The 13,175-nt window shown below is 66.1% G+C and overlaps 2 protein-coding genes across 2 annotated transcripts in view; one reads left to right on the top strand and one right to left on the bottom strand.

Annotated features, from left to right (window-relative positions):
* Positions 1-6,161: 6,161 nt before the first annotated feature.
* LOC112976287 (creatine kinase U-type, mitochondrial) lies at positions 6,162-9,616 on the top strand. The gene is made up of 8 exons (XM_026087340.1): positions 6,162-6,367; positions 6,601-6,696; positions 6,931-7,152; positions 7,382-7,467; positions 8,203-8,326; positions 8,533-8,667; positions 8,986-9,111; positions 9,366-9,616. The coding sequence occupies exons 1-8, from the start codon at positions 6,206-6,208 to the stop codon at positions 9,480-9,482; spliced, it is 1,068 nt and encodes a 355-aa protein (XP_025943125.1). The 5' UTR covers positions 6,162-6,205; the 3' UTR covers positions 9,483-9,616.
* A 1,007-nt stretch (positions 9,617-10,623) lies between these two features.
* Positions 10,624-13,175, bottom strand: part of STRC (stereocilin) — a 10,636-nt gene continuing 8,084 nt past the window's right edge. The window contains exons 14-20 of the mRNA XM_026087389.1: positions 12,857-13,016; positions 12,238-12,407; positions 11,814-11,969; positions 11,573-11,715; positions 11,219-11,367; positions 11,020-11,117; positions 10,624-10,794 (exon numbers count right to left, since the gene is read on the bottom strand). Coding sequence (XP_025943174.1) covers positions 10,624-10,794; positions 11,020-11,117; positions 11,219-11,367; positions 11,573-11,715; positions 11,814-11,969; positions 12,238-12,407; positions 12,857-13,016 — 1,047 coding nt within the window. The remainder of the gene's footprint in view (positions 10,795-11,019; positions 11,118-11,218; positions 11,368-11,572; positions 11,716-11,813; positions 11,970-12,237; positions 12,408-12,856; positions 13,017-13,175) is intronic.

The following is a 13,175-nucleotide window of genomic DNA, read 5'->3' as shown; positions in this document are numbered from 1 at the left end:
CGCTGCAGGACCCGGCTCTGGTTCTGCCCGGCCGGGCCGGGCCGGGACCTGCCGGCTCGGCAGGGCTGCCACTGGGCCCCGGGCACTCACAGCTCCCTCAGCAGAGGCCGCCCGCAGCGGAGGCCGCTCGGGCCGTGCCGCGAGTGCCGGCTCCGGTGCCATCCCCAGGGACACCCCCGGGGCCTGGTCCAGGCACAGTCAGCCGGCGTAGGGCCCCCGTCGCCCCAGCCTGGGCCGGGCTGGGCCTCACGGGGTTAGTCCGGAAAGGGGAAACCCTGGGAACTCCCCCTGGCCCTGGGAGCACAGGCAAAATGCTGCAGACAAGGCACTGCACTGGCAAGGCCCAGGGACCAGGTGTGGGCAGAGCAGGAAAGAGGGATGGTGAAAGCTGGGGACAAATCCTTGAGAGCAGGGCTGGGGTGATGGGGAGATTTCTCAGAGGACGGAGCTGGGGGGCGTTGTTAGTCTGGCAGGGAAGAATCCTAAAGGCGTCGAGCAAGGGAATACCCCAGGCTCAGCCCAGCTGTCGCAGGAGCCAGAGGAGACTTGCCAATATCCTGGTGGGAACAGGACAGAGCAAAAGGCTTCTCTTTCTCTTATCTTGGCAAAACACCCAGGAACTCCATCTGCAAGAGCCTGTGTCAGAGCAGAAACTTCTCCGCAGCCCCCCAGGAGCTGGCTAAAGCTCCTGGCCTGACCCCATCTGGCTGTACCAATCTTCACACACGCCTTCCTTTGGGACAGGGACTTCTCATGTATTTTGAAGAAAAGGTTTCCTGGCAGTTCCTCACTTGCTCCTCTCAGGCGCAGATTTAAAGGGGGGGGGGGCAGAGGGGGCCATGGGCCCCATGAAAGCAGAGCAGTTCATCGTGCTGTGAAGGGGACGCCCTGCGCCCTCCCAGCCAAAGCTGCACCCAGCCCTGCACCTCTCCATTCACGCACAGGGTTGCTGCTGGAGACATGGGTGCCCAGGGGGGCTGGGGCAGCTCGCCAGTGTGTGCAGTGCGTTTGCAAGTGCTGGGGTGACACCTGCCTTTCCTGGCAAACTCTGAATGAAGATGAGCCCTGAGATGTGCAATGAGGACTCGGTGCGTGGCCTGGATGGGGAGTGCTGGGCCAAGCTGGGCAGGCAGGCGCAGGCATGGCCACGGCTCTGACTTAGGGTTGTTTGTGGGGATAATGCTGGCTCTGCCTGAAGGAGCTGCTGGCTGTATTTACACAGCCTGTGCCTGATCCCTTAAGCCAGATAAGTATAACCGGCTGCAGAGTGGTGCTAAGGTTCAAGCTCTAGTGCAGGAGGTTTCGTGTCACTCCCTGCTCAACTTGCTCTTTGCCAAGTGCTGCCCTTGGGGAGCTGGGCTGGGCTGGGCTCCGGAGGGAGCCAGGCGCTTCCCCCGCCCCGCGAGCACCCAGCACCAGCAGTCTCAGGCGGAGGAACTGCCTGGTGCTGGTCACGCCACCCGCCTCGGCAATAAGGAAGAGAAGGTCTCTCAAAGCCGAGTGCCCTCGTGGCTGGGGAGAAGCAGACGCAGGTTCCTCCCGCCTGGCTCCCAGCGCTGCTTAGTCCTGTGCGGCACCGGGGACCAAGTGCGGCAGGCCAGTGCAGGGGAGTAGAGGTGTGCCTCACGAGGACAGGGTGGCTTAGGGCCAGGGCCAGGAGGAGGATGCACACGGCAGCCATCAGCAGGGCCCTCCTGCCTTGTGCCACCAGCACTGGCTGCTCAGCCTGGCACAGCTCAGCGGCGTGTCAGGAAGGCAAGGAGCGCATTTTCCTCTCCATCCCAAAGCCGGCAGAGGCTGAGTGCAGTGAAGGCTGGAGCAGAGAAAGGGACGGGATGTTACTGCTCCAAGCACGTGCGGCTGCTGTGATCCCTGCGCCAAACACCGTGTAGTTAGCGAGCGGTGCTGCTCTGCATTGCAGGCTGAGAGCCCTGCTTGTGCAGAAAGCTGTGTGCTAAGAGCTTGCTCCGGGGCTCAGACACACTGTGTCAGGCCACAGAAATGAGGAGCTGGAAATGGCATGAGTTCAAACAGTGATAAATGGTGGATATTTTTGTTTATTCACCTCCCAAGAGGATTGTATTTTCAAGCTTACTGAACACTGCAGGACCACAGACATCAGGTCTTCACTGAGTGAGGATGGTGAGGAAAAAACATCAGGACCTGTGAGACCTGCCAGACTGGCGTGAGAAAGGCAGCTGCTCTGCCCGTGCGCACCCCGCTCCTGCAGACAAGGGCACCGGAGTCTGGGGAAAGTTGGCCTGTTTCCCCATTAAACCTGAACACAGAAGTGTGCTCCTTGCACACACAAAATGCCTCCCAGATCTTTGCTTGTGGCCAGGGAAGAGGGGCAAACTGGAAGTGTTGCAAAGCTGTTGCTGTGGCAGGAGCAGTGGCTCAGGAAAAGCAGCAGGTCTGACTGTTAATACAGAAAAACAAAAGCAGGGGCCAGTGAACAGCCAGGCAGTGTCTGTGGGAAGCGGGGGCTGGAATGGGTCTGGAGGAGGGGGTATAATCGGGGAGGGGAGGACGTGGCTAGGAAGCACTGAGACGAGCTTCCTGATAGGGTGTATTTGTCTGGAAACAGTCCTCGTGACGGTGCTGACATTTGAGAAGAGCCTGGACAGACCCCCGTTGGGGATTCACAGCAACCATCAGGGTTTTTCCTCTGCTAGGTTTTAAATTAAATACTGAGGGGTGTTGGTAACAGCCTCGAGGTCCAAGCAGTGCTCCACAGTTGCATGCACAGCAGCAGCGCTGCGATCCACACGGCTGTGCTCTGGGGAGGGGGGGGCACGTCACTCCCCTCGGCTTCCTGATGCTGTGCAGAGGAGACGTGGGCACAGCGGTGCCTGCTGCCAGGCAGGGTCCCACACGAGGCACAGCATCATGCTCGAACAGTCACACCGACCATCCCCGCCGAACTGTTCCCAGACACCCCCCCCGCATAGACAAGCCGCATTGCTCTGCTGCGTGCTGCAGCCTCGGCGGCACCTGGCTCCTCCCGCCGCCGCCGTGCAAGACCCACGCTGCTCGCTGCATGGCCCCCTCGCCGCTACGCTGCCACGTGCGGGAGGGGCTGCTGCTCCGCACGGGTGCCAGGACGGTCACCCGGAGAGGCAGTGGCTGGTGGTGCCAGGAAAGACATCTGGAGGCTGCTGGATGAGCCTTGAAGAGCCCAGGGGAGATGCCATGGGCTGCCGCTCCAGGAGGAGCTGCCCAGCCTGCGGACGGGATGATACCCGCTGAGCATTTAGCAGGCGTCCTCCTAGGGCGAAGCACCTCCTGGTGCAAGGACGCGGAGAGCGGCTGCTGCAAGCAGATGCTCCCTGAGGCCACAGGAGGACCACAGTATTGCACTGGCTCTCAAGGCAGCGGGTGTGCTAGCAAAGGCCTTGCTGCCACATCAAGGTATCTTGGCAGAAATAGCTACTCAGTCCCCGTGACTGGGGGAGCCTGCAGGAGCACACCCTATAGGCACAAAAGCCTGATGCTAAAAATGTCGTCATTTTATGACCAGTTTTGGGGACACAAATCAAGGGATCAAGGCAACCCCACAAAGGCCCAGTGCAGTGTCATCCTCCTGCTCGTGCGGGAGAAACCTGGATATCAGGATGGCACACCTGAGGGAGAGCAGCCCAGGCGGCAGAGAGGGCAATCTCCCATGCAGCCCTGTCCTGGTTTTGCTGGGCATGCTTGTGAGCACAGCCCTAAGGTTTTAACAGCTTCATCTCCCGAATTGCCCCGCTTTCCTGGCACCATCCAGCCTCATTTGGATGTTCTAGAGAGGCTGGAAAGAGATTCCCCAGATTTGCTGGCAATGATTCAGGGCTGTTCTGGGGGAGGGCATGTTCAGCCCAGGAGCTAAATCAGCACTGCAGCATAGAGCCTGTAGGCAGGGGCTTGAATCTCTTGGGTTTTTGGACTCTTTGAACACTTCCCAGTGAAGATGTGGACTGAGCATATCAGCTGGCACATGTAAATCTGCAGCATCTTTATTCTTACTGGCAGTAGGCTTGCTTCCCTTAGCAACCTTTGCAGGGTCTCTGGATGTAGTCCATGACTCCATGGTGGAAACCACAGCAAGCTGCAGTGCCAGCATGCCAGGCAGCACTCACAGTGCTGGAAATGGCGGGGGGGGGGCAGACACATCTGAATGTCCCACTCTGGTCAGCAAATGTTTGTACCCTGAGTTCATCTCTCGGGGGGGGGCACATGGGTCAGCAGCCAGCGCACGGCAGGAGCAGTGCAGGAGGCTGGAGCAAGCTCCTTCCTGTACATGACAAGTCATCCTTTGAACTGGCATCTCAAGCCGGTAGAGGGGGAGCAGCCCCCAGCCTGCAAAGCCTGGGGTTGGGCCCTGCCTGGAGCAAACATCTCCCTGCACTGGGCCAGGCCAGAACCAGCAACGACCTCCCTACACAGAGCAGGCAATGTAAGCCCTAACTCCCTTTCTTTCTGCAAAGCTTGGGAAGCCACAAGCACTGGCCAAGCTGTAGGCGAAAGGCCAACGCACATTCTTGGCCTGCAGACGCAGGGGTGGAGGCGACAGCAGTGACAGCTCTCTGCAATGCAGCACAGGGGCTGGGCACYGGCAGCCAAACCCTTCGCCCTGTGCAAACACTCGACCCAAGCACAGGGTCCCAGGGACCGGGAGGATGCCCAGCACCCCGGCTGGTGATGTGGCCAGCTCTTGCTCCCTCAGCCCAGACCTGGGCTGGCATGAGCACCTCTTCCCCTGCCCGAAGCCTCCCACAAGCTGCTCTGTGCCACCCCGGAGAGGGGACAGCTGCCCCCAGGGCTGGGGGGCCGCCTGGGCTGACGAGAGCCAGCCTTGCGCCACGAGGTGGGGGAGGCACCACCTCCCTGCAGAAGGGATTTGGCTGTGGAGAGCTTTGCAAAGGTCCTGCCCTGCCAATCCCCACGAGCACAGAACAAGCACAAAGCCTGGCTAACGTGGGAATGAGGTCAAGAGACGGCCTCCCCCTAAGCTGATTAGAGACAAGCGTCCCCCTAATACAATAAACTGCACCAAAGCAGCGTGGTTCCCACCAGCTGCAGATCAGGCTCAGCCGATTTCCTGCCCCGCCGCGGCCGGGGTGCAGGGACGTGGGGTCAGGTGCAGGGGTCCAGGGCCGGCGGCGTGCTCAGCCCTGCAGCCGGCACCAAGGGCATGCAGATGGATGTGCCAGGGCCCTGCGAGTAATGCATCCTGGCTGCTCCCGCCCGCTGCAGTGGAAACCGGCTCCTGCCACTCGGCAGATGGCCGGCACTGGGAAGAAGGGGCCAGGGAGGGCAGCAGCCCTCCATCTGGGGGGCTTTGGGGCAGGCCCAGGGAGGATCAGGGGAGGGAGACCCTCTCCCTGGACTGGCCACCAAAGCAGCTTAGCACACGGGTCCTGTGAGCTGCCCGTGCCCACGCACATGGCCGGCATTGCTGCCCGCTGCTGGCCCGGGGAGCTCGCCCAGGAGCACATCCGGTAATGAGCCGCACCCAGCAACCCATCCGGATTTACTGTGGCCCCTTGTCCTTGTGCCAATGTCAACCTTCAGCTTGGGCTGCTCTCTGCCCTCTCTGGCACTCGCCGTATCACCATGCACGCCAGCCGTATTGATGTGCCCGCCAGCCACGTCGCTGTGCGCGGCAGCCATGTCACTGTGCATGGCAGCCACGTCGCTGTGCACASCAGCCATGTCGCTGTGCACGCCAGCTGTGTTGCTGTGCACACCAGCCACGTCGCTGTGCATGCCAGCCGTGTCACTGTGCACACCAGTTGTGTCGCTGTGCACAGCAGTCATGTCGCTGTGCACGCCAGCCCTATCGCTGTGCATGGCAGCCATATCACCGTGCATACCAGCCATGTCGCTGTGCACACCAGCCATGTCACCGTGCATGGCAGTCGTATCGCCATGCACGGCAGCTGTGTCACTGTGCAAACCAGTCATGTCGCTGTGCACACCAGCTGTATCACCATGCATGGCAGTCGTGTAGCTGTGCATGCCGTGCCCTCTCCCAGCTGGCCTCTGCCAGGCTGGATGAGCAGAGCGGCTGCACCTTCCTCTCCGGAGCTGCCCTTGCAGCCCTGTGAGCGCCCCAGGGCCTCAGGGCAGGAGCACGCACTGAGTCCCCCAGCCCCGGGCCGGGACTCGTCAGTCTCCCCTCCGCAGTGCTGAGTACCCCGACCTGCGGAAACACAACAACTGCATGGCCAGCAACCTGACGCCTGCCATCTATGCCCGGCTCTGCGACAAGGCCACCCCCAATGGCTGGACCCTGGACCAGTGCATCCAGACCGGCGTGGACAACCCTGGCCACCCCTTCATCAAGACGGTGGGCATGGTAGCGGGCGATGAAGAAACCTACGAGGTGAGCAGCTGCCAGCGCCCTGCCATGCCCAGGCGCTCCAGGGCACGGGAGGCGGCGGGCGCTCATGGGACACAGGCAGTCGGAGAGGCCCTGGAGCAGCCCCGCGGGGACACAGGTCTGTCACGGCAGCCGCCCCTTGAGCGCTGCCCCACGGGTGGCCATTGTGGTGCAGAGGCAGCACGGTCCCCGGCCCCCCAGCCACGCGCCCGTTCCGCATGTCCCTGTGATTGCAGGTGTTTGCCGACCTGTTCGACCCCGTGATCCAGGAGCGGCACAACGGCTACAACCCCCGCACCATGAAGCACCTCACAGACCTGGATGCCAGCAAGGTGCGTGACCGGCAGCAGTACCACGTGGCCAGGCGGGGGCGGCAATGGGGGCAATGGGGGTGATGGGGGTGGTGGAGGTGATGGGGGCAGCAGGGGGCCATGGGGGTGATGGGGGCGATGGGGGGTGGCGGGGGGCAGCAGGGGGTGGAAGGGGCCCTTCCTCCCCAGGGACGGCGCCTGCGCGCGGTGCCGCTGCTGCTGCATAAACGCCCTCGCAGCTCCCATCTGTTCCAGATTAAGTTCGGGCACTTCGATGAGCGCTATGTGCTGTCATCCCGGGTGCGGACGGGGCGCAGCATCCGCGGGCTGAGCCTGCCGCCAGCCTGCACGCGGGCCGAGCGGCGCGAGGTGGAGAAGGTGGCCGTGGAGGCGCTGAACGGCCTCAGGGGCGACCTGGCGGGCCGCTACTACCGCCTCAGCGAGATGACGGAGAAGGAGCAGCAGCAGCTCATCGACGTGAGTCTGCGCGGCGCCCTGGGGGCAGGACCCTTCCTGGCCCCGGGCGCCCCAACGTGCAGTGGCTCCGCACGGCATCCGTGCACTGGCCGCCGCCGCCTCCCTGGGGCCAGTGGCTCCAGCGGCTGGAGGCGACGGCAGCAAGCTCACCCTGCCAGGAGCAGGGCCAGGGCGCCCGGTGAGGCCGGAGCAGCCGTGGGAGCACGCTCACCCACTGCCTCCCTCCCAGGACCACTTCCTCTTCGACAAGCCGGTGTCTCCGCTGCTGACGGCGGCAGGAATGGCCCGTGACTGGCCTGACGCCCGAGGCATCTGGTGAGTGCCTGCCTGGTATGGCTGGCACCAGCCGGGCAGCTGGGCGCTCTGCTGACACCAGCCTGGACATCCCTCACCAGCAGCAGTCCCTGCAGTAGCTGGGCACCCCCACAGCCTGCAGCACCCTCCTAAGGAGGGGGCAGCTTTGGACCCCGACATTCGAGCCCCTGCTGTGGCCCTGGCTGCTCACTGTCCCGCGGCACCTCACACCCTGGGCTGCCGGGCACCTGCAGCCACCTCCTGCTCCGGACACCCCTCATGCTCCTTCCCGCTCTCTGCAGGCTCCGTCTGCCCCCAAGACCTTATCCTTGCACAAATGCATCTCACAGCTCGTCCCCAGCATCCCTGCATGCCCCTGCAGCAGCCCTCGTACCTGCAGTGTGACAGTCAGCACACGCACGCCTCATTGCCATGCCCCGCTGTGCAAGCACAGCTCCTCCATAGCAGCCTCGCAGAAAACACCCCGCACAGTCCCCCCGCTCCAGCTGCCCACAACCTGGCACCCGACGCGGGCACTTCACACTGCCCAGCCCCTCTGGCAGCCCCCAGCTCCGAGGTGCAGGCGCCGTGCCCCGCTCCCCCGGGACGGGACGGGCTGCTGGCGCCCCGGTGGCTTCGCCCTTGCCGTGCTTGCCCAAGCCCCGGGCCTGGAGCCAGTGCAGCCCTCGGCACGGGTGGCACCGCTGCGGCTGGCTCGTGGGTGGCCGCATGGCCTGAGCACTGCCCTGTCCCCAGGCACAACAACGAGAAGACCTTCTTGATCTGGATCAACGAGGAGGACCACACGCGCATCATCTCCATGGAGAAGGGGGGCAACATGAAGCGCGTGTTCGAGCGGTTCTGCCGGGGCCTGAAGGAGGTGAGCACCTGCCAGTCCACGCCGCACTCGGCCCCCGGGACAGACGGATGGACAGACGGACAGACAGAAGGGGGACCGGCCACGCAGGGCCCTTGCCCAGCTGGTCCCTGCACGCTCGCCTGGGGCCGGCAGCGCCCGCAGGGCCGTGTGCCCAGGGCCAGCGCAGCAGAGCTGGGGCTGAACAGCTGCTTTTGCCTCTCACCCAGGTGGAGCGGCTGATCCAGGAGCGAGGCTGGGAGTTCATGTGGAACGAGAGGCTAGGATACATCCTGACCTGCCCGTCCAACCTGGGCACGGGGCTGCGGGCGGGGGTCCACATCAAGCTGCCGCTGCTGAGCAAGGTAGTTGCTGCTGCGGGGTCTGCAGGGAGCCGGGACCACCTGGGCCGCTGGGAGCAGAGCCCGGCCAAGGGTGCAGGCTGGCAGGGGAGCCAACCCCAGGCCTTGCCCAGGTTCACCAGGGAAGCAGAGCTAACTCCAGCCATGGTCCAGGCTATGCCTCCGTCCACAGCTGGAGAGGGCCGGGACCCGGACCTGGTCCTGGGTCTGCTCGCAGCAGGGCTCCCTGCACCCCTTCCCTTGCTGGCGGGTCCCATCAGCCCCCGTTGCCTTGCTGACGGTCCTGGCCAGTGCTGACACCCCCTCTTCTCTGGGCACCAGGACAGCCGCTTCCCCAAGATCCTGGAGAACCTCCGGCTGCAGAAGCGCGGGACAGGCGGGGTGGACACGGCAGCTACTGGCAGCGTCTTCGACATCTCCAACCTGGACCGTCTGGGGAAGTCCGAGGTGGGTGCAGGGCAGAGCCGCGTCTGGGCAGGGAGGCTCTGGAGCGCATGCGCACACTGGGCCCCCGCACCAGAGCAGCTGCAGGGCCGCGTGCCGGGGCCGACGGAGGGTCTGGGCACTGCGCTGCTCGCGGGGGCATGGGCAGCACAAGCCCTCGCGTGGGGCGCTGGGCAGGTGCCGCGCTAGTGTGGCTCGGCCAGAGAGCGGCCGGGGCCCTGGAGGTCCCTGACGGGACACGCGTGCTCCTGGCGCAGGTGGAGCTGGTGCAGCTGGTGATAGACGGCGTGAACTACCTGATCGACTGTGAGCGGCGGCTGGAGAAGGGGCAGGACATCCGCATCCCCTCCCCGGTGCCGCAGTTCCGGCACTGAGCGAGCGCCGTGGCAGCACCAGCCCCGCAGGACCTGGCTCCTGCCCATAGCTTACGCGAGCACCATGCCCAGCATGTTGTTGTCCTGTAGCCCATGACGCCTCGTGCCAGCACCCATAAACTTGCGCTGCTGTAGCCAAGGCTCGGTCTGCTCCGCATCCCAGCTCCCAAGTGCCCTCTCCCCTGCCTCTCCACACCTGGCCCTCCTCCTGCCCACGGACAGGGCACCCGCGTGGGTCTAGGCTTCCTGCCCTGCCTCAAGCCACCCCAGGATCTCCACTGAGCCACTGCTGCCCTAGGGACGGGCCCCCGGGGCTGCCCTGGCCCGGGGGGCACAAGGGGCTGCACACGGGCAGGGGGCTGGGGGCAGCAGGGGGCCGGGAGCCGCTGCACCAGGCTGGCTGTGCCAGCAGGAGTAGGTGCTGCTGGGCGGCGCGTTGCTGCAGGCAGGCAGGGAGCAGAGCTGGGTGCCCATCGCAGCTTTATTACCAGGGTGCACACAGACAGCTGCGGGGCAGGCAGAAGAGGAGAGCCAAGGTGAAGCCAGATCGGGGGCTGGCTCCACTCCTGCCTGCAGAAGAGAAAGTYCCGTCAGAGAGCGGAGGTGTGTGCCAGGTTGGGAAGGGGCTAACATCACTGCTGCTGCCAGGAGCCCTCCATGGTGTGTGCACACACACGCGCATCCATGCATGCACAGCTCTGAGCAGGGCTGGCCCAGTCTGCTGTCATCCCCATGAGCTGTTCAGGGTCCGGGTTTAGGGCAAGAGGTAGCAGTGGGGGGCGGGTCTCAGCTGTGCGGAGGTGGGACGAGACACAGCCCAAGAGGGAGCGCAGGCTGGGCAGGCAGTGGGGCTGGGCTCCCTGCGGGCAGCGCTCCGGCTATCCCGCGGGGGCAGGTACCTCGCAGGGCCAGACAGCCCTTTCCCTGCTCTTGTGCCAGGCTCCTCTGCTGTGGGAAGGGAAGCCTCTGGCAAGGGCGAGGGTCTGATGCTGCCCCTTGCCAGAACCGCACGGTCTGTGCCCCCAGGGAGCCGGGCCTCTAGTGATGGGCCCCACGGCGCAGGAGGTGAGGAGGCAGAGGAGCTGCTGCAGCAGGGAGGCCGGGCACCGCGCGGGGGGGCTGGGCACATGCAGCGTTGGGGTCAGAAGCCCCCGCTGCTCTCACCTTGGCCGTCCTGGGCTGCCTCCCCCTCATACTGGGCGCTGGCCAGGGCCCGGCGCTGGGCGCTGCTCAGCCTCCTGCGCTGCTCGGGGGTGACGGCCGAGGCCTGGGCGCTGGAGAGGGTGAGCAGCTGGGCTGAGCCGAACACCACCTGTGAGGAGAGCCCAGCTGGCCAGGGCCTGCCGCCTGCCGGGAGAGCCCCCGCATCCGCGTTCCGTCCCGCTGCTGCCCGCATTGTCCCCGGGAGGGGGCTCCGGCCACCCTGGCCCGGCCCAGTCGGGGTCCGCTCCACTGCGTGCGGCGGGACAGCATTGCGTGCTCTGCTGGCCCAGCACGCTGGTGCTGGTGGCTACAGGAGGAGTGAGGGGGCACTCACTGCGAACTTGGGTGCCGGGATGGCAGCGATGGCCTGCGGCGTGAGTGCCCAGATCTGCTCGGGGACTAGTGCCGAGAGGACGATGTCGGGGAGCCCGGCTGGGGGCGCGGAGGGCAGCAGTCACGGGGCCTGGCTGGGGCAGACTGCAGCGACCACAGCACACCGCTGACGTCCCACCCTGCCTGGCGCTGCCCCTCACCTGCCAGTGTCCCGATCTCCGTGAAGATTTCAGGCCCCCAGGCACTGGCCGGGCCAAAGGCTGCGCTGGAGGTCAGGCGAGCGGCCAAGGCCTCCATCTGCTGCTCTGAGCAGCGCAAGCTCAGGGAGCCCAGGAAAGGCGCTGCTTTGCTGTGGGGTAGCAGAAAGCATCGCACCCCCCAAGCAAGAGCTCGGCCCCACACATGCGGCGCAGCAGCACGGCAGCCGTGCCTGGAGCAGCATCCCTGCCTGCACCCTCTGCAGCATCCAGCAGTGCCCGGGAATGCCAGGAGCCCTCTCCTCTCCTCCTGGTGTCCGTGCAGCGCTAGCCCCAGCTGCCCCACGGGGCACACACCTGAGCTCCTTGGCGTCCAGGCTCTGCATCTCTGCAGCCCGCAGCCCGCAGAGCAGGTGCCCCAGCGCGACCAGCTCTGGCAGCACCAGGTCCCGCGCGCGCACCCCACGCTGGCGCAGGAAGCTGGACACCACGGCCTGCATCTGTGGGAGCAGAGCCCCATCACGGGCAGCGGGTGGCGTGGGGGGGACCCGGCTGCCCGTACTGCTGGCCACGGCGGGGCGCCCGGCTGGGTCCTCACCTGCCCGGCCGACCAGCCGTCCAGGTCCCCCAGGGCGGAGAGGGCCCCCCAGTCAGAGAGCACCAGCTGCCGCAGCTCCGACTCGCCGAGCTGGGTGGCCAGCCGGCCCAGGAGCAGGGCCAGGGCTGGCTCCGGCGCCTGGACACTGCCCAACAGCTGCACGGCACCAGCGGCGCCCGCTGAGCTGCCTGCCGGCCACYGCTCTGCTGGCACCGCACCAGGACATACCGCGCAAGGCATCGGCACCGAGCCTGGGGTGCCTGCGCCAGCACAGCCCCACGGGCAGCCTCCATGGCCAGCACGGCCCCATGGCCAGCCCCCATGGCCGGCACGGCCCCCCATGGCCAGCACAACTCCCCAGTCCTGCACAGCCCAGCCCAGCGCCCGTGTCCCTGGCTGCTGCCCCATCGCCATCCCGTCTCACCCGCCTCGCCTGGCCCAGGACTGCTCGGAGCTGGTCGGGGCGCAGAGCCGGGTCCTGGCTGAGCAGCCCCAGGCAGCGCTGGAGCTGCGCAGGGTCCATGGCAGCGAGCTGGGCTGCGCTCCAGGCCGCGGGGAAGGTGGCACGCACATCGGCACAGCTGGGCACGGGGGCTGCAGAGCAGGCGGGAGCGACGCCTGGCCTCCAGCAGCACCCGCCGTGGGGGGGGCATGGGCCAGCCCGGGAGGGGACGGAGCCAGGGATGTGGGGCTCAGGGGACACAAGGCCAATGCCGGGGGATGGCACCAGGGACGTGGGGCTCAGGGGACACAGGGCCAATGCCGGGGGATGGCACCAGGGACGTGGGGCACAGGAGACATGGGGCCAATGCTGGGGGGATGGCATCAGGCATGTGGGGCACAGGGCCAGCCCTGGTCGGGATGCCCTGGGACTGTGGGGCACCAGGGGACACGGGGCAGCTGGGCATGGGGTGCGCGAGCAGAGCCCGTGGCAGCCCCGGGGGAGGCTCTGGGGACACGAGGGGCAGGAGTGGGGGAGGAGGGGGGCAGGAAGGGGGCAGGAGCGGGGCAGGGGCAGCAGAGCAGCACAAGCACGGCCTCACCTCGGTGGCCCGGCCCGTCGGCTCCCACCAGCGGGGCCACCAGGGCCTGCTGCGGGCCAGGGCCGGGGCCGGGGGGGCGGCAGAGGCGGCCCAGCTCGCTGCGATCCCAGTCCCGCTGGCTCTGCAGCAGCTGCTCCACCGTGGCTCGGCTCAGCAAGTCCTGGGGCAGCCGGGGAGGGCAGTGAGCGGGGCAGGACAGACCCGACGGCCGAGCGGCCCAGGGGCAGCGGGGGCGACACCGCCGGGGACGGGGCGAGGGCTGGCCCGGGGGCAGCGCGGCCGTGCAGGGCGCTCACCCGGGGCACGGCGCGCAGGCTCC

Source organism: Apteryx rowi, unplaced genomic scaffold (assembly GCF_003343035.1).
Source record: "Apteryx rowi isolate R43461 unplaced genomic scaffold, aptRow1 scaffold_713, whole genome shotgun sequence".
Classification (NCBI taxonomy): Eukaryota; Metazoa; Chordata; class Aves; order Apterygiformes; family Apterygidae; genus Apteryx; species Apteryx rowi.
The sequence above is the reverse complement of the archived record's forward strand: the minus strand, read 5'-3'. Positions and strand labels throughout refer to the sequence as shown.

Bases quoted from the DNA above. Each gene is read 5' to 3' on its own strand.
- LOC112976287 (XM_026087340.1), top strand. From the start codon at position 6,206: ATGGCCAGCAACCTGACGCCTGCCATCTATGCCCGGCTCTGCGACAAG. The intron at 7,468-8,202 runs GTGAGTGCCTGC...CCCTGTCCCCAG, and splicing joins CCTGACGCCCGAGGCATCTG to GCACAACAACGAGAAGACCT. The intron at 8,668-8,985 runs GTAGTTGCTGCT...TCTGGGCACCAG, and splicing joins AGCTGCCGCTGCTGAGCAAG to GACAGCCGCTTCCCCAAGAT.